The 27178-nt window shown below is 47.3% G+C and overlaps 1 protein-coding gene across 1 annotated transcript in view; it reads left to right on the top strand.

Moving 5' to 3' along the window:
- The window catches only part of LOC135559470 (3',5'-cyclic-AMP phosphodiesterase 4B-like), a 37868-nt gene that overhangs the window by 4524 nt on the left and 6166 nt on the right, over positions 1-27178 (top strand). Inside the window, exons 5-8 of the mRNA XM_065006497.1 lie at positions 620-669; positions 1104-1216; positions 23592-23685; positions 25063-25235. Of these exons, the coding sequence (XP_064862569.1) occupies positions 620-669; positions 1104-1216; positions 23592-23685; positions 25063-25235 (430 nt within the window). The remainder of the gene's footprint in view (positions 1-619; positions 670-1103; positions 1217-23591; positions 23686-25062; positions 25236-27178) is intronic.

The raw sequence follows: 27178 nt of genomic DNA, 5'->3' as shown, positions 1-27178 counted from the left end.
CCCCAGTGGAAGTCTGAAAGACTGACTGAAAGACTGCCTGACTGGCTGACTACCTGACAGACTGACAGACAGACTGACGGCCTGACTACCTGACTGACTGGTTATTCACAAGGATAGAAGTGGTCAATAATGCTAAATATATCCTCCTTTGTAATGCAAGAAACAGGCAGAGCATGAGTTGGCAGGCTTTTTAGCAGTACGTCAATATGAGCAGTAACAATGCAACATGGAATTATCTAGAGCTATAATTAGTGAGCATGATGCTCTCAGCTCCAAACAGAAACCTCCCTCACTAGACTGCAAGTTGAACCTCCATGTAGAAAAAGAGACAGCTGAGAGCTGAGAGAGCCTCGCTTAAAGGAGGCATTGTTTTTAATATTGTTGGCCACAACAATATTTCAAAAGACTGCGATACAGATCTATGCAAATAGTTTATGATTCCTCACAAATGTTATTGTCCATAATACAGATGAGGTTAAATATGTTTGCTTATCTATTTCCAGTGTTATGTTGTTACGCTACACAATTCATGCCCAATACAACCGTAATGTTCTTAGAGTCCACTAGAGAGCACGCTTTATCATTTCCTATGATAATGTAATGATCTATTTGTCCACAGGAGGTCACCAGTGACAAGCCAACCCACTGTTCCCCAGGCAACACTCTCTGGTAGGTTTCCTGCTAAAATGAACTTTAGTCTACTGATTGGGAACACTCTCCCACACAACTCACAGTGTTTTTGGTAGTGTGCACTCAAGCTTCCAAAAACTCATAAAGAAATGCACCGATATTAATAGAAGAATTTGCAGCACCATGGCCTGTGGCTTTCTCAATAATGGATACCGATAGGCTGCATTTAATTCTGCAGATGATTTGAATAATAAGTGTCAATCTGGAGTCTCAACTGAACAATTCTAAGAAATGACAAATGTAGCAATTTGACTGATACAGTTCAAGAGAACACACAGATGCAGAGAATATGACCGTTACACAGACCATTATATTATGATACATTATATTATATCAATGCTGAGATCATACCGGTTATAATAATACATACAGCACATTAATGCCACCCTCTTCTCTCCTGTGTATGTGTGTAGATGAGACGTACCAGCAGATGGCAAGGGAGACTCTGGCTGAGTTAGACTGGTGTCTGGACCAGCTGGAGACCATCCAGACCCACCGCAGTGTCGGTGACATGGCCTCCAACAAGGTATTACCACTTCTACCACTTCCATTACCCTACATCATCACTACCACTAGTCCGTACCATCACTACCACTACTCTATACTACCACTACCACTACTAATACCCTAAACCATCACTACCACTAGTCCGTACCATCACTACCACTAGTCTACACTACCACTACTAATACCCTACATCATCACTACCACTAGTCCGTACCATCACTACCACTAGTCTACACTACACTACCACTACTAATACCCTACACCATCACTACCACTAGTCCGTACCATCACTACCACTAGTCTACACTACCACTACCACTACTAATACCCTACACCATCACTACCACTAGTCCGTACCATCACAACCACTACTCTACACTACCACTACCACTACTAATACCCTACACCATCACTACCACTAGGCCGTACCATCACTACCACTACTCTACACTACCACTACCACTACTAATACCCTACACCATTACTACCACTAGTCCGTACCAATACTACCACTACTCTACACTACCACTACCACTACTAATACCCTACACCATCACTACCACTAGTCCGTACCATCACTACTCTACACTACCACTACCACTACTACTACCAATACCCTACATCATCACTACCACTAGGCCGTACCATCACTACCACTACTCTACACTACCACTACCACTACCCTACACCACCACTACCACTAACCTACACCACCACCACCACTACTACTATCACTACCCTACACAACCACTACCACCACCACTACTACTACGACTACTCTACACAACCACTACCACTACTACAACCACTACCATTACCAATACCCTACACAGCTACTACCACTACCCTACACCATCACTACCACTACCACTACTACTACCCTACACAACCACTACCACTACCACTACTACAACCACTTCCACTAGCCCGTACCATCACTACCACTACTCTACACTACCACTACCACTACCACTTCCATTACCCTACACCATCACTACCACTATCCCGTACCATCACTACCACTACTCTATACTACCACTACCACTACTACAACCACTTCCACTAGCCCGTACCATCACTACCACTACTCTACACTACCACTACCACTACTACAACCACTACCACTATCCCGTACCATCACTACCACTACTCTACACTACCACTACCACTACCACTTCCATTACCCTACACAATCACTACCACTATCCCGTACCATCACTACCACTACTCTATACTACCACTACCACTACTACAACCACTACCACTATCCCGTACCATCACTACCACTACTCTACACTACCACTACCAATACCACTTCCATTACCCTACACCATCACTACCACTAGCCCGTACGATCACTACCACTACTCTACACTACCACTACCACTACCACTATCCTACACAGCTACTACCACTACCCTACACAAGCACTACCACCACCACTACTACAACCACTACCACTAGCCCGTACCATCACTACCACTACTCTACACTACCACTACCACTACCACTACCAATACCCTACACAGCTACTACCACTACCCTACACAAGCACTACCACTACCACTGCTACAACCACTACCACTAGCCCGTACCATCACTACCACTACTCTACACTACCACTACCAATACCACTTCCATTACCCTACACCATCACTACCACTAGCCCGTACGATCACTACCACTACTCTACACTACCACTACCACTACCACTATCCTACACAGCTACTACCACTACCCTACACAAGCACTACCACCACCACTACTACAACCACTACCACTAGCCCGTACCATCACTACCACTACTCTACACTACCACTACCACTACCACTACCAGTACCCTACACAGATACTACCACTACCCTACACAAGCACTACCACCACCACTACTACTACCACTGCCCTACACAACCACTACCACTATCCTACACCACCACCACTACCACCACTACTACTACCACTACCTTACACAACCACTACCCTACACAGCTACTACCACTACCCTACACAGCTACTACCACTACCCTACACAAGCACTACCACCACCACTACTACAACCACTGCCCTACACAACCACTACAGCTATCCTACACCACCACCACTACCACCACTACTACTACCACTACCTTACACAACCACTACCACTACCCTACACCACCACTACCACCACCACCACTACCACTACCAGCACCCTACACAGCTACTACCTCTACCCTACACAACCACTACCACCACCACTACTACTACCACTACCCTACACTACCACTACCACTACCAGTACCCTACACAGCTCCTACCACTACCCTACACAAGCACTACCACCACCACTACTACTACCACTACCCTACACAACCACTACCACTACCCTACACCACCACCACTACCACTACCCTACACCACCACCACTACCACCACTACTACTACCACTACATTGCACAACCACTACCACTACCCTACACCACCACCACTACCACCACTACTACTACCACTACCTTACACAACCACTACCACTACCCTACACCACCACTACCACCAATACCACTACCAGCACCCTACACAGCTACTACCACTACACTACACAACCACTACAACCACCACTACTACTACCACTACCTTACACCACCACTACCACTAACCTACACCACCACCACCACTACTACTATCACTACCCTACACAACCACTACCACCACCACTACTACTACCACTACCCTACACCACCATTACCACCACCACTACTACTATCACTACCCTACACAACCACTACCTTACACCACCACTACCACTAACCTACACCACCACTACCACCACCACCACTACTACTATCACTACCCTACACAACCACTACTACTACCACTACTACTACCACTACCCTACACAACCACTACCACCACCACTACTACTACCACTACCACTAACCTACACCACCACTACCACCACCACCACTACTACTATCACTACCCTACACAACCACTACCACCACCACTACTACTACCACTACCCTAAGCTACCACTACCAGTACCCTACACAGATACTACCACTACCATACACAACCACTACCACCACCACTACCATTACCCTACACCACCACAACCTTACACTACCACTACCACTACCCTACACCACCACAACCTTACACTACCACTATCACTACCCTACACTACCACTATCTCTACCCCCACCACCACCACCACTACCACTACCCTACACAACCACTAGCCCACACTACCACAACCTTACACTACCACTACCACTACCCAACACCACCACTACCTCTACCACCAACACTACCCTACACCACCACTACCACTACCCTAAACCACCACTACCCTACACCACCACTACCCTACACCACCACTACCACTACCCTACACCACCACTACCACCACCACCACTACTACTATCACTACCCTACACAACCACTACCACCACCACTACTACTACCACTACCACTATACCGTACCACCACTACCACTACCCTACACTACCACTACCAGTACCCTACACAGATACTACCACTACCATACACAACCACTACCACTACCCTACACCACCACAACCTTACACTACCACTACCACTATCCTACACCACCACAACCTTACACTACCACTACCACTACCCAACACTACCACTACCTCTACCCTACATCACCACCACCACTACCACTACCCTACACAACCACTAGCCCACACTACCACAACCTTCCACTACCACTACCCAACACCACCACTACCTCTACCACCAACACTACCCTACACCACCACTACCACTACCCTAAACACCCGCTACCCTACACCACCACTACCACTACCCTACACCACCACTACCCTACACCACCACTACCACTACCCTACACCACCACTACCACTACCCTACACTCCACTACCTCTACCACTACCCTACACCACCACTACCATCACCACTACCACTACCCTACACCACCATTACCACTACCCTACACTACCTCTACCACTACCACTACCCTACACTACCACTACCACTACCACCACCACTACCACTAGCACACACCACCACTACCACTACCACTACCCTACACTACCACTACCACTACCACTACCACTACCACTACCACGACCCTAAACTACCACTACCTCTACCACGACCCTACACTACCACTATCCTACACTACCTCTACCACTACCACTACCACTACCCTACACTACCACTACCCTACACTACCACCACCACTACCACTACACTACACTACCACTATCTTTACCACCACCACTACCCTACACCACCACTACCATCACTACCAATATCCCATACCACCACTACCACTACCCAAAACTACCACTACCTCTACCCTACACCATCACCACCACTACCACTACCCTACACAACCACTAGCCCACACTACCACAACCTTCCACTACCACTACCCAACACCACCACTACATCTACCACCAACACTACCCTACACCACCACTACCACTACCCTACACCACCACTACCACTACCCTACACCACCACTACCACTACCCTACACTCCACTACCTCTACCACTACCCTACACCACCACTACCATCACCACTACCACTACCCTACACCACCATTACCACTACCCTACACTACCACTACCTCTACCACTACCACTACCCTACACCACCACTACCACTACCCTAAACCTCCACTACCCTACACCACCACTACCACTACACTACACTACCACTATCTTTACCACCACCACTACCCTACACCACCACTACCATCACTACCAATATCCCATACCACCACTACCACTACCCAAAACTACCACTACCTCTACCCTACACCACCACCACCACTACCACTACCCTACACAACCACTAGCCCACACTACCACAACCTTCCACTACCACTACCCAACACCACCACTACATCTACCACCAACACTACCCTACACCACCACTACCACTACCCTAAACCTCCACTACCCTACACCACCACTACCACTACCCTACACCACCACTACCCTACACCACCACTACCACTACCCTACACCACCACTACCACTACCCTACACCACCACTACCACTACCCTACACTCCACTACCTCTACCACTACCCTACACCACCACTACCATCACCACTACCACTACCCTACACCACCATTACCACGACCCTACACTACCACTACCTCTACCACTACCACTACCCTACACTACCACTACCACTACCACCACCACTACCACTAGCACACACCACCACTACCACTACCACTACCCTACACTACCACTACCACTACCACTTCCACTACCACTACCCTACACTACCACTACCACTACCACTACCACTACCACGACCCTAAACTACCACTACCTCTACCACGACCCTAAACTACCACTATCCTACACTACCTCTACCTCTACCACTACCACTACCACTACCCTACACTACCACTACCCTACACTACCACCACCACTACCACTACACTACACTACCTTTACCACCACCACTACCCTACACCACCACTACCCAACACCACCACTACCACTACCACTACTACTACCACTACCCTACACAACCACTACCCTACACCACCACTACCATCACTACCAATATCCCATACCACCACTACCACTACCCTACACTACCACTCCCACTACCCTACACAAGAACTACCACCACCACTACTACTACCACTACCACTACCCTACACAACCACTACCACTACCCTACACCACCACCACTACCCCCACTACTACTACCACTACCTTACACAACCACTACCACTACCCTACACCACCACTACCACCACCACCACTACCACTACCACCACTACTACTACCACCACCACCACTACCACCACCACCACTACTACTACCACTACCCTACACAACCACTACCACCACCACTACCACTACCATTACCCTACACTACCACTCCCACTACCACTACCACTACCCTACACAGCTACTACCACTACCCTACACAAGCACTACCACCACCACTACTACAACCACTACCACTATCCCGTACCCTACACAGCTCCTACCACTACCCTACACAACCACTACCACCACCACTACTACTACCACTACCCTACACCACCATTACCACCACCACTACTACTATCACTACCCTACACAACCACTACCTTACACCACCACTACCACTAACCTACAACACCACTACCACCACCACCACTACTACTATCACTACCCTACACAACCACTACTACTACCACTACTACTACCACTACCCTACACAACCACTACCACCACCACTACTACTACCACTACCACTAACCTACACCACCACTACCACCACCACCACTACTACTATCACTACCCTACACAACCACTACCACCACCACTACTACTACCACTACCCTAAGCTACCACTACCAGTACCCTACACAGATACTACCACTACCATACACAACCACTACCACCACCACTACCATTACCCTACACCACCACAACCTTACACTACCACTACCACTACCCTACAACACCACAACCTTACACTACCACTATCACTACCCTACACTACCACTATCTCTACCCTACACCACCACCACCACTACCACTACCCTACACAACCACTAGCCCACACTACCACAACCTTACACTACCACCAACACTACCCTACACCACCACTACCACTACCCTAAACCACCACTACCCTACACCACCACTACCACTACCCTACACCACCACCACCCTACACCACCACTACCACTACCCTACACCACCACTACCCTACACCACCACTACCACTACCCTACACCACCACTACCACCACCACCACTACTACTATCACTACCCTACACAACCACTACCACCACCACTACTTCTACGACTACCCTACACCACCATTACCACCACCACTACTACTACCACTACCACTATACCGTACCACCACTACCACTACCCTACACTACCACTACCAGTACCCTACACAGATACTACCACTACCATACACAACCACTACCACTACCCTACACCACCACAACCTTACACTACCACTACCACTATCCTACACCACCACAACCTTACACTACCACTACCACTACCCAACACTACCACTACCTCTACCCTACATCACCACCACCACTACCACTACCCTACACAACCACTAGCCCACACTACCACAACCTTCCACTACCACTACCCAACACCACCACTACCTCTACCACCAACACTACCCTACACCACCACTACCACTACCCTAAACACCCACTACCCTACACCACCACTACCACTACCCTACACCACCACTACCCTACACCACCACTACCACTACCCTACACCACCACTACCACTACCCTACACCCACTACCTCTACCACTACCCTACACCACCACTACCATCACCACTACCACTACCCTACACCACCATTACCACTACCCTACACTACCTCTACCACTACCACTACCCTACACTACCACTACCACTACCACCACCACTACCACTAGCACACACCACCACTACCACTACCCTACACTACCACTACCACTACCACTACCACGACCCTAAACTACCACTACCTCTACCACGACCCTACACTACCACTATCCTACACTACCTCTACCACTACCACTACCACTACCCTACACTACCACTACCCTACACTACCACCACCACTACCACTACACTACACTACCACTATCTTTACCACCACCACTACCCTACACCACCACTACCATCACTCCCAATATCCCATACCACCACTACCACTACCCAAAACTACCACTACCTCTACCCTACACCACCACCACCACTACCACTACCCTACACAACCACTAGCCCACACTACCACAACCTTCCACTACCACTACCCAACACCACCACTACATCTACCACCAACACTACCCTACACCACCACTACCACTACCCTAAACCTCCACTACCCTACACCACCACTACCACTACCCTACACCACCACTACCCTACACCACCACTACCACTACCCTACACCACCACTACCACTACCACTACCCTACACCACCACAACCTTACACTACCACTATCACTACCCTACACTACCACTATCTCTACCCTACACCACCACCACCACTACCACTACCCTACACAACCACTAGCCCACACTACCACAACCTTACACTACCACCAACACTACCCTACACCACCACTACCACTACCCTAAACCACCACTACCCTACACCACCACTACCACTACCCTACACCACCACCACCCTACACCACCACTACCACTACCCTACACCACCACTACCCTACACCACCACTACCACTACCCTACACCACCACTACCACCACCACCACTACTACTATCACTACCCTACACAACCACTACCACCACCACTACTTCTACGACTACCCTACATCACCATTACCACCACCACTACTACTACCACTACCACTATACCGTACCACCACTACCACTACCCTACACTACCACTACCAGTACCCTACACAGATACTACCACTACCATACACAACCACTACCACTACCCTACACCACCACAACCTTACACTACCACTACCACTATCCTACACCACCACAACCTTACACTACCACTACCACTACCCAACACTACCACTACCTCTACCCTACATCACCACCACCACTACCACTACCCTACACAACCACTAGCCCACACTACCACAACCTTCCACTACCACTACCCAACACCACCACTACCTCTACCACCAACACTACCCTACACCACCACTACCACTACCCTAAACACCCACTACCCTACACCACCACTACCACTACCCTACACCACCACTACCCTACACCACCACTACCACTACCCTACACCACCACTACCACTACCCTACACTCCACTACCTCTACCACTACCCTACACCACCACTACCATCACCACTACCACTACCCTACACCACCATTACCACTACCCTACACTACCTCTACCACTACCACTACCCTACACTACCACTACCACTACCACCACCACTACCACTAGCACACACCACCACTACCACTACCACTACCCTACACTACCACTACCACTACCACTACCACTACCACGACCCTAAACTACCACTACCTCTACCACGACCCTACACTACCACTATCCTACACTACCTCTACCACTACCACTACCACTACCCTACACTACCACTACCCTACACTACCACCACCACTACCACTACACTACACTACCACTATCTTTACCACCACCACTACCCTACACCACCACTACCATCACTACCAATATCCCATACCACCACTACCACTACCCAAAACTACCACTACCTCTACCCTACACCACCACCACCACTACCACTACCCTACACAACCACTAGCCCACACTACCACAACCTTCCACTACCACTACCCAACACCACCACTACATCTACCACCAACACTACCCTACACCACCACTACCACTACCCTAAACCTCCACTACCCTACACCACCACTACCACTACCCTACACCACCACTACCCTACACCACCACTACCACTACCCTACACCACCACTACCACTACCCTACACCACCACTACCACTACCCTACACTCCACTACCTCTACCACTACCCTACACCACCACTACCATCACCACTACCACTACCCTACACCACCATTACCACTACCCTACACTACCACTACCTCTACCACTACCACTACCCTACACTACCACTACCACTACCACCACCACTACCACTAGCACACACCACCACTACCACTACCACTACCCTACACTACCACTACCACTACCACTTCCACTACCACTACCCTACACTACCACTACCACTACCACGACCCTAAACTACCACTACCTCTACCACGACCCTAAACTACCACTATCCTACACTACCTCTACCTCTACCACTACCACTACCCTACACTACCACTACCCTACACTACCACCACCACTACCACTACACTACACTACCTTTACCACCACCACTACCCTACACCACCACTACCCAACACCACCACTACCACTACCACTACTACTACCACTACCCTACACAACCACTACCCTACACCACCACTACCATCACTACCAATATCCCATACCACCACTACCACTACCCTACACTACCACTCCCACTACCCTACACAAGAACTACCACCACCACTACTACTACCACTACCACTACCCTACACAACCACTACCACTACCCTACACCACCACCACTACCCCCACTACTACTACCACTACCTTACACAACCACTACCACTACCCTACACCACCACTACCACCACCACCACTACCACTACCAGCACCCTACACAGCTACTACCACTACCCTACACAACCACTACCACCAACACTACTACTACCACTACCTTACACCACCACTACCACCACCACCACTACCACCACCAACACTACTACTACCACTACCCTACACAACCACTACCACCACCACTACCACTACCATTACCCTACACTACCACTCCCACTACCACTACCACTACCCTACACAGCTACTACCACTACCCTACACAAGCACTACCACCACCACTACTACAACCACTACCACTATCCCGTACCCTACACAGCTCCTACCACTACCCTACACAAGCACTACCACCACCACTACTACTACCACTACCCTACACAACCACTACCACTACCCTACACCACCACCACTACCACCACTACTACTACCACTACATTGCACAACCACTACCACTACCCTACACCACCACCACTACCACCACTACTACTACCACTACCTTACACAACCCCTACCACTACCCTACACCACCACTACCACCAATACCACTACCAGCACCCTACACAGCTACTACCACTACCCTACACTACCACTACCACCACCACTACTACTACCACTACCTTACACCACCACTACCACTAACCTACACCACCACTACCACCACCACCACTACTACTATCACTACCCTACACAACCACTACTACCACCACTACTACTACCACTACCCTACACCGCCATTACCACCACCACTACTACTACCACTACCACTATACCGTACCACCACTACCACTACCCTACACTACCACTACCAGTACCCTACACAGACACTACCACTACCATACACAACCACAAACACCACCACTACCACTACCCTACACCACCACAACCTTACACTACCACTACCCTACACCACCACAACCTTACCCTACCACTTTCACTACCCTACACTACCACTACCTCTACCCTACACCACCACCACCACTACCACTACCCTACACAACCACTAGCCCACACTACCACAACCTTACACTACCACTACCCAACACCACCACTACCTCTACCACCAACACTACCCTACACCACCACTACCACTACCCTACACCACCACTACCCTACACCACCACTACCCTACACCACCACTACCACTACCCTACACCACCACTACCCTACACCACCACTACCACTACCCTACACCACCACTACCACTAACCTACACCACCACTACTACTATCACTACCCTACACAACCACTACCACCACCACTACTACTACGACTACCCTACACCACCATTACCACCACCACTACTACTACCACTACCACTAATCCGTACCACCACTACCACTACCCTACACTACTACTACCACTACCCTACACAACCACTACCACTACCACTACCCTACACCACCATTACCACCACCACCACTACTACTACCACTACCCTACACTACCACTCCCACTACCACTACCAGTACCCTACACAGCTACTACCACTACCCTACACAATAACTACCACCACCACTACTACTACCACTACCACTACCCTACACAACCACTACCACTACACCACCACCACTTCCACCACTACTACTACCACTACCTTACACAACCACTACCATTACCCTACACCACCACTACCACCACCACCACTACCACTACCACTACCAGCACCCTACACAGCTACTACCACTACCCTACACAACCACTACCACCAACACTACTACTACCACTACCTTACACCACCACTACCACCACCACCACTACTACTACCACTACCCTACACAACCACTACCACCACTACTACCACTACCCTACACCACCATTACCACCACCACCACTACTACTACCACTATCCCGTACCACCACTACCACTACCCTACACTACCACTACCAGTACCCTACACAGATACTACCACTACCATACACAACCACTACCACCACCACTACCACTACCCTACACCACCACAACCTTACACTACCACTACAACTACCCTACACCACCACAACCTTACACTACCACTACCACTACCCTACACTACCACTACCCTAAACCACCACCACCACTACCACTACCCTACACAACCACTAGCCCACACTACCACAACCTTACACTACCACTACCCAACACCACCACTACCTCTACCACCAACACTACCCTACACCACCACAACCACTACCCTACACCACCACTACCACTACCCTACACCACCACTACCCTACACCACCACTACCACTACCACTACCCTACACCACCACTACCACTACCCTACACCACCACTACCACTACCCTACACTCCACTACCTCTACCACTACCACTACCCTACACCACCACTACCCCTACACTACCACTACCTCTACCACTACCACTACCCTACACCAGCACTACCTCTATCACTACCACTACCCTACACTGCCACTACCACTACCACCACCACTACCACTAGCACACACCACCACTACCCTACACTACCACTACCACTACCACTTCCACTACCACTACCACTACCACTACCCTACACTACCACTACCACTAGCACTACCACTACCCTACACTACCACTACCACTACCACTAGCACTACCACTACCCTGCACTACCACTACCTCTACCACTACCACTACCTCTACCACTACCACTACCCTACACTACCACCACCACTACCACTACACTACACTACCACTACCTTTACCACCACCACTACCCTACACCACCACTACCCTACACCACCACTACCACTACCAAACACCACCACTACCACTATCCTACACCACCACTATCACTACCCTGCACCACCACTACCACCACCACTACCTCTACCACCACCACTACCACTACCCTACACCACCACTACCACTAGTTTACACCACAATTACCACTACTTTACACTACCACCACCACCACCACCACCATCACCACCACTACCACTAGTTTACACCACAATTACCACTACCATACACTACCACTACCCCTATCCTACACTACCACTACCCTACACTACCACCACCACTACCACTACCCTAGACTACCACTGCCACTACCCTACACACACCACAACCATTACCACTACCCTACCACTACCACCCCACTACCATTACATACACTACCACCACCACTAACACTACACTACACCACCACTACCACTACCCTACACCACCACAACTACCCGACACCACCACTACCACTACCCTACACCACAACTACCACTACCCTACACCACAACTACTGCTACCCTACACCACCACTGCCACTACCCTACACACACCACAACCCTACACTACACCTCTTCATCTATCCGTGGCCCTCTCCTATACCCTCTACCACAACCTCAACATATTTGTGTTTCTTAGTCCAACTGTGCATAACTAAATATCAATACTATTATCAGTCTCCCATGCTGTATGTTTCATTAATGTCTGGGAGCCTTGTTCGTATTTAGCGGAACTGAATGTGGACTGTGGACTGGCCAAGCTAATGTAACAGAGGTGGATCGGTCAGCCACACTCTCGTGATGAGTAACCTTGTCTGACATGTGATGACTTGGGTTAGCTCCCCAGGATAATGTCTAGCTTTTAGCTCAGTGGGCTATCACAGTCTTGTGGCTCGCAGGAGCTGTTAGTCCCAGTGATGTTTGGGATTTGTGTATTTTCCTTTTGAGGCCGAAGGGAGTGTATGTGTGCATGTACACAGAATGCCCAAAAGATTTGTCAGATGCTCTATATGTACAAAGGTATGGGTGATATGTGTATACTGTATACTGCAGTTTAGAGTCTGTGTTTGTAGCGGATGTGTATTTGTGCACATGAATGCATGAGCTGCAGCAAGATGTTCCGCTTAAAATGTAGGATGGAGAGAGAGAGACGGGGAGAGAGAGCGAGAGAGAGAGAGAGAGAGTGAGAAGGGGAGGGGAGGGTGAGGGTCTGTGGCTGGGAAGGGAAGACACAGAGCACAGGAGAAGAGGGAGGAGGGGTCCTGATGCTGATGTCTCTGCTGTAACCTTGGTTGCTATCGAACAACAGGGTCTGCCCTTCCCTTTTACTCATTGGCTCACCACTCTGACCACAAGGCTTGTGGTCTGGGAAGCGACCAATGAAAAAGAGGCAAGGTTCCTTCAACAGTGTTGTGTCTAAAAGAGACAGTGTGGTATTCTTGTTTTTCTTGTCACCCTGAGGGGAATGTAGCATGTTGCAACTGTTTCAGAATGCAAAAGACAGCAGTTTGGATTTGTATGTGTGTAAGGATGCCTGTGTTTGAGACACAGACAGAGGGCAAGAGAGCGAAAGATGGAGTGAGAGAGGGGGGAGTGTGTGTGTGTGTGTGTGTGCATGCGTGCGTGCGTGTGTGTGTGCTCCTGGCTGACAGAGAAGCAGAGAGAATGCTGTGGTCTTTAAGAGCAGACAGGCGCCATAAAGACACATACACACAAAACCACACCAACATGCACACACACATATGAACACCCTCCCTCGTACTTGCTCTCTCTCACACACACATTTCCGACAGGCGTACATGCTGTCTGCAGCACATGCGCATTCAGGCTGCACGCACGCACACACACACACACACACACACACACACACACACACACACACACACACACACACACACACACACACACACACACACACACACACACACACACACACACACAAGTGCATGCTGTCTGGCTGATTAGCTTGCAAGGGCTGTCTACAGCATCCAGCGAGACGGCGCTACAGGAGGCAGCAGGGCTTTGCTACGGCGGAGGAAGGGAAGAGGAAGGAAAAATAAGGGAAGCCTGAAGCTCTTGGATTAGTTTCAACCTCAGACATAATTTAACCAGCCCAGGGAGACACGATGGAGTGACTGGGATACTGCGGGGGAAGCTACTGGGAGGAGGACTGTGGACTGTGTGTGTGTTGGGATCATCACTGAGGCACATACGGGGCTGATGCAGCAGGAGACGACTGGGCCCGGCCCCTGGATCCGGTGCGCTGTGGGGGAGGGGTACTTTGCAGAGTAGACGCAACGCAGGGAGACGAGGAGAGAGCCTGTTTTTTCCCCACACCGAGAGCTCCGCTGTGATTCTGTAGCCTGACCACCCGTCTGCTAGCAACATCACAGGCCTGGCTCCCTATTTCTCTCTCTCTGTCTCTCCTTCCTTCTCTTTCTCTCTCCATTGCCATTTGTCGGCCGCTCTCTCTCTGTTACTCTCTGTCCTCTTCCTCTGTCCCATCGCTCAATACTACGGTCATCTTTCCCACCCTGTCGTCACCGTCTTTCCATCCCTCCATCCTTCTAAGCTCCTCTGTCCTCTTTTATCTCCATCTGTCAGTCTGTCTGACCTATCTTTCATTACAACATCTTGGCTTTTCTCTCTTCCCTCTCCTCCTCCATTGCCTCTCTTTGCCCTTCAGACGGTCCCCCTCTCACTCTCCATCTTCTCCCATCCTATCCTCCCCCTCTCCCCACTCTGCTGTTTGATTTGGGTCAGTTCTGCTCACCAGCTGGGATGAGATGTAGTCTCTGGAGCTTGGGGATCCAGGGGGCTCCTGGCCTGCCGTTTGCGGGGCACCCTCAACTGTGGACCGTCCTCACACTGGGGCCCATATCTGGACGCACTGGGTGGGTGGCCTGCTTCCAGGAGAACTGCATGTAGGGACGGACTGTGAGCACCAGTGGACCCTGTCCTTCTCCCCCCCCCCCCCCCACCACCCTCGGCGGGGGGAAGCTGTCGCTCTGGAGTGTCCCGGCCTGGCCGGCTGCGGCCTACACGCTGCCCACACGCTGACGACGAATCCCTCCTCATGCTGCTGGGACACCTGCAGCGCCCCCACCCCCAGCCCGCTCCACTACCGGTCCTCCTGTCTGGGCAAGCGCCCCTCGCCCCCCGTCACCCTAAGTATGGGCGTGGTAGAGTCCATTGACCCCGCCTCGCCGTCCCCTTGCCCCTCGCCCGTGCCAGGTGGCTACCGGCTGCCCCGCTCTTCCACCAGCTACAGCCAGCTGCAGGGGAGGGGAGGAGGGCCAGACCTGGAGCTGGACCTAGGTGCGGCTGCCGGAGGGGTTCTGGAAGGGTCTGGGATGGCAGCGGAGCGCAGGACACCTCTAGTAGACCTGTTCTGTGAGACCTGCTCGAGACCCTGGCTCATCGGATGGTGGGACCAGGTAGGGCTAGTAGGGCTGGGAGGGGAAGGGAACCAGGCCAGACAGACAGGCAGCCATCTTGTATAGCTGTTTTGATTAACTGTTTTTCCACCCTTGCTGTTCTGTGCATTATTTAGGCTGTTATCTGTCCATTCTACTTAGTAGGTGTGATTTTGTTAAGCCGTTGAAGTTTCATGTTGAAAAGAGAACCATGTCAGTTGTGTGCGTTTTAGCTGTGAGGATTGCAGGGACCAGTTGGGACAGGGAGGAGATGACCTAAAGATGACAGGCATAACAGGATGCATGTTGAGAGACTGTGTGTTTATATTTTCCCTCAGCAACTCTGTTTTCATATTCTATGCATTATTTATGCATGTGGGCACTGAAGGGGAAAAGGCATTGAGTTTTCAGAGTTTATTAACCCTAAACTCCCCCTGTAATGTGTCGTCATGCTGCCTGTGGTGCTGGGCGCACTAAACCTCAGCTGCAGTACACTTCAACCTGAAGATAGAAACTCAAAACTGTTCACCTTAGGGACTCATTTCCTCCATTCAAACCAAAGACAATATTCCCTTAAAATCGTACAGAAATTCCTATTAAGAAAATCTTTATTGTCTTATTGTTACAGCAGGTAGCCTGCTTTATCACAAGATGTCCATCTCCATCCTCGAGACACACACACACACACACACACACACACACACACACACACACACACACACACACACACACACACACACACACACACACACACACACACACACACACACACACACGCACACAGGTTCGTGAACCATTGTCTTGTCTGTGCTTTACTGAGATACATACAGCAACATCTTACCCAGCTAGTACTTAACGTTCTCAGAACCGTATGTTTCTTAGAGCTTGGTGAGAGTGTGGTTGTCTTATGGTTATTTTGCATACAACCTACCCACAACTTTGTGGGAATGTTGCAGAACAGTTGCTTGGCTTTGGAACATTCTCAGCACAAAAATGTCCTAAAAGTTCAAACATGGTTAGATTTAATAAAAATGTTGGTAATGTTGTAGGAACGTTCTCCAACTGGTTTAACATGGGGAATATTCTCAAATAGTTCAGAGTACGTTAAGAAACAACGTGGGAATTTCTGTACTTCAGCATAATGTTTTCTACAGGTTTCCTCATGGTTAAATTTAAATTCATGTCCTCAAAACATTAAGAAAACTTAACATAAAAAACACAAGAAAACATTAGTAACGTTCAAAGAATGTTCTGCAAATGTTATTTAAAAATACATACATTCCGTTCAAAGCGTCAACAAAACTCTCTCTATCCTCTCTCTTGTTAAGTGTGTTCAGGTGTGTTGGCCGCGCCCAGTAATTGGCCACACCTGATCCTAATGAGTGCTTGTTTCCTTTGAAATGGGGTCTATTTGAATAGACTAAAATAGACCACCCTGGTGGCACAGTAGACTTATTCAATGGATAAAGAACATACACTACATGACCAAAAGTATGTGGACACCTGCTCGTCGAACATCTCATTCCAAAATAATGGGCATTAATATGGAGTTGGTCCCCTCTGTGCTGCTATAACAGCCTCCACTCTTACTGGAAGGCTTTCCACTTGATGTTGGAACATTGCTGTGAGGACATGCTTCCATTCAGCCACAAGAGCATTAGTGAGGTCGGGCAGGCCTGGCTCGTAGTCGGCGTTCCAATTAATCCCAAAGGTGTTCGATTGGGTTGAAGTCATGGCTCTGTGCAGGCCAGTCAAGTTGTTCCACGTCGATCTCAACAAACCATTTCTGTATGAACCTCGCTTTGTGCACGGGGGCATTGTCATGCTGAAACAGGAAAGGGCCTTCCCCAAATAGTTTGCACAAAGTTGGAAACACAGAATTGTCTAGAATGTCATTGTATGCTGTAGCGTTAAGATTTCCATTCACTGGAACTAAGGGGCCTAGACCCGACCATGAAAAACAGCCCCAGACCATTATTCCTCCTCCACCAAACTTTACAGTTGGCACCTTGCATTTGGGCAGGTAAAGTTCTCCTGGCATCCGCCAAAACCAGATTCATCCGTTGGACTACCAGATGATGAAGCGTGATCCATCACTCCAGAGAACGTGTTTCCACTGCTCCAGAGTCCAATGATATTTACGAGTTACGCGCTTAAGCACTTGGCAGTCCCCGTTCTGTGAGCTTGTGTCGCCTACCATTTTGCAGCTGAGCCGTTGTTGCTCTTAGACATTTCCACTTTCACAATAACAGCACTTATAGTTGACCAGGGTAGCTCTGGTGTCACATTGAAAGTCACTGAGCTCTTCAGCAAGGCCATTCTACTGTCAATGTTTGTCTATGGAGATTGCATGGCTGTGTGCTCGATTTTATATACCTGTCAGCAACGGATGTGGCTGAAATAGCCGAATTCACTCATTTGAAAGGGTGTCCACATACTTTTGTATACATAGTGTAAGATCATAGGTTAGAATTTCACAGACACCGTGCCACAATAACAAAATAAATGTGTGTGCAATTTTGAACTGTTTCTAAACAGTTAAAAACACTTAACCCAAAACTAAGCAGTGTAATTAAAAGTCTTATTGAAACATGTTCTCAGAACGTTATTCAATTACCTTCAAATAACCTATCATTTCTGTTCTCAGAAGATTAATGAAAACGCCCAGGAAAACTTTCAGGGAACCATAGTAAAACCTTCTCAGAACCTCCTTGCAACCTAAACATTTACATTCCCAGAACAGGCAACATTTTCACTTCTGTTATCAGAAAGAAAAATACAAAAAAAGTACTTATTACCAGTCAGGAACCAAATGTGCTAGCTGTATCCACTCCCCCCATCTCTAAGCATACAGTGTTTTTAGCAATCTGCTGCAATATGACAACTCTTGTTTTGATACAAGATAGAGTCCAACAACAGCCTTACCATTACCATTAGCAAAAAATATATATATACAGTACTTTGATAAACAAAGTGAAATTGAATGGATTGTTGGTTGTGAAAGCTGATTCACCATGCTGTCATCAAAGAGCATTACTGTAAACTGCTATTGTAATGTGAAAAACAGGAAGTGCAGGAAGAGCCTGCCTATTACAATACATGTCACATTTCCCTGGGTGTCCATATGTTAGTCAGTTATCAGAGGGTTGATGAAGCCCCTTTGCGTCTCTCACAGCTTCATCCCGGCATCTTGTGTTCCATCAGTCAGGGGGCCATATGAGGAAGCACGGTAGCATGGTGTGGCGTCTGTCTGTGTGTCCTGGCACTGGGGTTGTGTTGGTTGGCAGATTATGACTCAATATAGTAAAGAGATGGAGAGAGAGATGGAGAGAGATTGATCCTGCAGCATAACTGTGTCACTGGGCTTGACTGGCTAACTAGTCTACAGTACCTACCTGGTGCATTATCATGATCTATCTATATATCTATATATCTATCTATCTATCTAATCTATCTATCTATCTATCTATCTGACTGTTGTAGTGGCTTCTGACGGAGGGAAAGAGACCTGACTGTTCTAACCGCGTCGAACTGTCACTAATACCTGGTTGGACTGGAATAAGGGATGAGAGAGAGAGTAATTAAAAATAGAAGTAGGAAGGAATGAGTGAGTGAGAGAGGGAAGGTTGAGAGAGTGAGAGGGAAGGTTGAGAGAGTGGGAGGGAAGGTTGAGAGTGAGAGGGAAGGTTGAGAGAGTGGGAGGGAAGGTAGTAAAAGAGGTGAGTAAGAGAGAGAAGGAAATAGAGAGGAAAGGGGAGTAGAGCAGAGAAGAGGAGTAGAGAAATAAGGAGAAGCAGAGAAGAGTGGAGGGAAGAAGAGAGGAGAACACAGGGGAGGGGAGAACAAGGGAGAGGAGAGAAGAGCAGATGAGATGAGAGGAGAGGAAAGGAATGGAGAGGAGAGGATTGACCTTGAAAAAGGTCAGAGACACCTGCTTAGTCTCTGAGATTGTCACCCAAGCAGCAGCCGCCTCCCTCCCTCGCTCACATCATGCTGCAGGACTGACTGTGAGGAGGCAGTTGCTAGGGCAACCTCTATGGTTGCCATGGAGATTATTATGTGTGAAGGATCAGTCAGTGGGACACAGACTGAGGGGACTTGTCCGAATCGCACTGCGCCTGCTTGCACGTGACTGCCTCTGTTAGTAACCAAACACATCCCACTACCAGTCTTCAAGATCCGCTCATGTTTGGTTGAGATATCGCGACAGGAAGTCTATGCAACATTACATTTTCTGTTTAGCCATATGGAACATATGTGTCCTATTCATGCGTCGTGTCTTTTTCTCACCTGCATTCCAGGCAGGTTGTGTGACATCATCACCAAAAGACACAGAACATGATGTATAAAAAGGGCAGCTCTTCCATCATTGCTCCAACATGCTGTTGCTTTGTCAGGCTCCTGCAGTGGTTGCCTGTTGACAAGGTCATATCGTACCGTATGAATGTTGTATAGTAAAGCCGTGTGTTCTTTAGGAATTCTGACATTTTTGATTGAGGTTAGAGCCGATGTACAGTATTAGTCTTTGTTTAGTGGTATGACCTGTATCCTGAATGAGGTATAGTGGTTCATATTAACAATAATCATTTGTTCTGTTCTGTTTCACACATACGTGCGTATTACAGTTTTTGTCAATCACGTTGGTGCAATTTTCACAAGTATGTGGTACATTTTCAACAGTCTAAGCACAAAAATCTAAACTCTAAGTACATTTTCAATTGACTGAGTAGTACAACAAACAAATTCACAGTCACTTGTTCACTGCACCAAATCACTCCTTCAAATTGGAAGCGTATTCAATCTGAGTATCTGCTTTTCAAAATGCAATATTCACTGTACTTTTGATATAATTTGTTAACAATACAATTACTATTATTTTTATTCAGCACTTCAAAAAGCACTTCAAAAAGAAAGTATCTTAGTTAGTTAGTTAGTTAAAAATGGTAGTTAAAATGACTTAATGGTGAGCCTGATGTATTGATGACTAAACTAAACGTTCTCATGGTATTTCACGGAAAAACAGATTTTGCATGAGTGACTCAAGCGTGAAAGATGTGTTCAACTCCAATGAATGCACAATGAAAGGTTCTGAACATAAGATAGGGGGCATTAGAAGTGTTATCAGGTTAGAGGTTTGTACTTAGAGTTTTGAAAATAAACAACTTATACCTGAAACAATGTGCCACAGTGATTGGAAAAAAAACTTGAAAGAGCATGTGTGAATTGGAAATGTGTGTTTTTGTATATCCCAACTCCCCCTGAGACACCCAGGGAGCATTTAGGGTTAAGTGTCTTGCTCAAGGGTACAACGATCGATTTCTTATCTTGTCGGCTCGGGGATACAAACTAGATAGCTTCCGGTTACTGTCCCAATGCTCTAACCACAGATAGAGACCAATGTTTCACCAGATGTATAAATCTGAAGCCTCTGGTTGCAATTTCCGAGGAAGCTCGGCGGCCGGCAGTATGGGAGAGTATGGCACGAGTTGGAACTGGGCCGATATTATGCAGATTTTCTTATCGAATTCCAATCTCATCAAAGCCTGATCTCACTACAGTTTTCTGTTCCCAAAACTACCATCTGTTTCGAACAGAGTGCACTACGTTTGTAGACATGATCCTTTGACAAAGTTTTTTTTGAAATGATGTTTACAATGAATGCCATGGCGAATTGAGTTATTGCACAAGCACATGCTAGAACGGGCCGATGGGATGTTGTTAGCTCATGCTTGGCTCTGCCAAACTCCTTGCTTGTTCTGCCCGCTATGCTTCATCTGCTCCCTTTGAAAATGACACAGATTAACTATCTTGGGTTAGTTATAAATATCTTTACTCTAACCACCGGGCTACCTGCTGCCCATGGTTTTGTTTTTCAAAACAACGTGTTAGATGTATTTTGATAAAAAGGGATTTGTACAGATTTCCTTTCTTATGGAGTACGATGTGCTATTTTTGGCATGGTATGAAATCCAGTTTGAACATTATTTCAGCGACACTATTCAAGCAATACCTCTAACTTCTGTCTTCTCCTGTTCTTGGTAATAATATAATGCTCTGCCTCTCTCCATCTCTTTCTTCCTCTCTCTATCCCTCTCTCCATCTCTCTCTCCTTTTCCTCCCCCAGTTTAAGAGGATGTTGAACCGGGAGCTATCTCACCTGTCAGAGATGAGTCGTTCAGGGAACCAGGTGTCTGAATACATCTCCACTACCTTCCTGGGTGAGTCACACACCTCCCCTTTCACCTGCACTCCTGACTGGGTCTCTGTTTGTCTTCTATCCCATATACACCTCAGTCCTCTATCCACTAGAAATCTAATCAGAGCCCTATGTATGTGGCTCTGGGCAAAAGTAGTGCACTATACGGCTGCCATTTAGAAAGAGGGTTATATTTTAGTTAATACTGACCAGTATAATGCATTTATTGTTATATAACATTTATCCACACTGTTAACCCCAATGTGCTGTCATTACTCAAAACGTTTGAGGAAACGCGTTGAACTTAATATATCTGAGTACAGTTACTTAAAGTGATTTTGTAGTTATTAATCAAACTGATAGAGTTACTGTGAGCTTGTAGGGGGTCCTGATATGAGTTGTATCAGAGTAATGCCCCCTCTAAGCCACGCCTCCAATATAATTTCCCAGTGCGCCTTGCCTTTTTGAGTGAATTGTGGAATCGTCACACATGACTGTATTTGTTAGGAACAGAAACACGGATGTCCTATGGCCTTCCCCAAGTGAATTCCTAGTTGAATGTTATCATTATAATTAAACATGACATATCTCATAAGGCCTTATTTTGAGGCTTAGATGTACGTGGTTTCATGGTTTCAGGCCACTGAAACTCATGATTTCAAAAAAATCTAGGTTGAAGGATTTCCAGCAATCTTCCAACCCAGATTTCTGGAAAACCTGGGAAATATACCAGACTTCTGCAAGTCACTTTAGGCTGGCTTGCAAAGTGATGTGTAATTCCTATTGGAATCCAGCCAGAGTTAGGCTATCCAACAGTAGAACTGTGTATTCACTCACAACCTGCGTTCATCATGACTGCCAGGGTTAGGAACAGTGTGAGGAGACCTAAAGCCATTTCAATTGGAACAACCATTTCTGTGACGGGTGCAAAAAATCAAATTCATTTATTGGATTAGTTTAGAAAAATGTATGTTATTTAACTGTGTTTTACATCAGATCAATCAATCACTCAATGTACATGCAAAAACACAGATATTAAAAACAATTCCCAAAAATCAACCTGCAGTAGAGCATGCTTGGGGGAAAAAAGTTAATTTGTTGTCATAACTTTAGAAAATTGAGTTAATGTGATTTCGTTTTGAGTCAGTACCACATAAACATTTGATGTAATAATGACTTTGAGTTCCACTTACTCAAAGTATTTGAGTTAAAAAGGCCTTGAGGTTTACAGTGCAGGCAGTCATTTAGACCGGGGTCTCTTTACAAGTGAGCCCTCTAATGATGCATACTATAGAGATGTAGCACACTATAGCCTTTATAATAATAAGTTATAAATGCATGCTTATACCAAGCATTCGAAAGTATTCTAATTAACCTCTGACCTCCGTGTCTCCTCCAGATAAACAGAATGAGGTAGAGATCCCGTCTCCGACCCTGCGGGAGCGGGACCGGGACAAGCCCATGTGTCATATCAGTGGAGTGAAGAAGCTGACACACAGCTCCAGCCTGTCCATCAACACCACCATGCCACGCTTCGGAGTCAAGACGGAACAGGAGGACGCACTGGCCAGGGTACGGTATACCTGTACTGGATCTGGGATCTGTGGACCCTTACACATAGTCACACATGAACACTCAGTCACTTCGAAGATGATTTAAAATGGCATATCCTGCTGAGACCCAGCGAAAAAAAGCTTTATGAATTATGACTTTTTTAGGAGTGAAATAAACATTTTACAACATTTATTTTATTATTTTATTTTATTGTATATGCACTGTAGTGGATATTATGATGAGGTGAATATTATATTTGTACATTTTTACATTACAGTAAATATGTGTACAGTAAGTGAAGCATACAGGATATTTATACACAATCTCTTATTTAGCTCTTATTTAATGTAAGAAAAAATATATTACACTGCTCTGAAAACTCACCAAACTATTCCACAGATACACTATATATACAAAAATATGTGGACACTTCTTCAAATTAGTGGATTTGGCTATTTCAGCCACACCCGTTACTGACAGGTGTATAAAATCGAGCACACAGCCATGTAATCTCCATAGACAAACATTGGCAGTAGAATGGCCTTACTGAAGAGCTCAGTGACTTTCAAAGTGGCACCGTCATTGGATGCCACCTTTCCAACAAGTCAGTTTGTCAAATTTCTGCCCTGCTAGAGCTGCCCTGGTTAACTGTAAGTGCTGTTATTGTGAAATGGAAACGCTCAGCCACAAAGTGGTAGGCCACACAAGCTCAAAGAACGAGACTGCTGAGTACTGAAGCACGTAGCGTGTAAAAATGGTCTGTCCTCGGTTGCAACACACTACTGAGTTCCAAACTTCCTCTGGAAACAACGTCAGCACAATAACTGTTAGTCTGGGGCTTAATGAAATGGGTTTCCATGGCTGAGCGGATGCACACAAGCCTAAGATCACCATGCACAATGCCAAGCATCGTCTGGAATGGTGTAAAGCGCGCCACCCTTGGCGAGATTTACTCTTCATTGTCTGATGGACAAATCTAGGTTTGATGGCTGTCAGGAGAACGCTAACTGCCCCAATGCATAGTGCCAACTATAAAGTTTGGTGGAGGAGGAATGATGGTCTGGAGCTGTTTTTCTTGGTTCAGGCTAGGCCCCTTAGTTCCAGTGAAAGGAAATCTAAACACTACAGCATACAATGACATTCAAGACGATTCTGTGCTTCCAATGATTCTGTGCTTCCAATGATTCTGTGCTTCCAATGATTCTGTGCTTCCAACAAAAGTCTTGGGAAGGCCCTTTCCTGTTTCAGCATGACAATGCCTCCGTGCACAAAGCGAGGTCCATACAGAAATGGTTTGTTGAGATCGCTATGGAAGAACTTGACCGGCCTGCACAGAGCCATGACCTCAACCCCATTGAACACCTTTGGGATGAATTGGAACGCCGACTGCGAGCCAGGTGTAATCGCCCAACATCAGTGCCCGACCTCAATAATGCTCTTGTGGCTGAATGGAAGCAAGTCCCCACAGCAATGTTCCAACAGCTAGTGAAAAGCCTTCCCAGAAGAGTGGAAGCTGTTATAGCAGCAAAGGAGGGACCAACTCCATATTAATGCACATGATTTTGGAATGAGACATTCGACAAGAGCAGGTGTCCACATACTTTTGGTCATGTACTGTATTTACTTACTGGAAACAATTTGAATATCAAACTCACAAAAATGATGATTACCCATTTACATACATGTACTTTCTTCTTGAAATAAAATGTGCTAAATTGAGATGGTAGCCATTTTTACAAAGTCACACCCCCCCCACATGATATCATTGAATACACCAGAATGTCCTCTCAAAGGTACAACAGAATTTAACACAGTGGCATGTATGGCCTCAGAGATACGGCCCAAAAACATCTATCTCCATTAGAGTGGACAAAAATGAATTGGTTTGATTTATTGATCTTTATTGGTCTCTGGAGGGATTAAATGGAGTCATATGTCAAGTCAAATTCTGGGTATGTGTA

The sequence above is a fragment of the Oncorhynchus nerka genome, linkage group LG21 (genome assembly GCF_034236695.1).
Source record: "Oncorhynchus nerka isolate Pitt River linkage group LG21, Oner_Uvic_2.0, whole genome shotgun sequence".
Lineage (NCBI taxonomy): Eukaryota > Metazoa > Chordata > Actinopteri > Salmoniformes > Salmonidae > Oncorhynchus > Oncorhynchus nerka.
The sequence above is the reverse complement of the archived record's forward strand: the minus strand, read 5'-3'. Positions and strand labels throughout refer to the sequence as shown.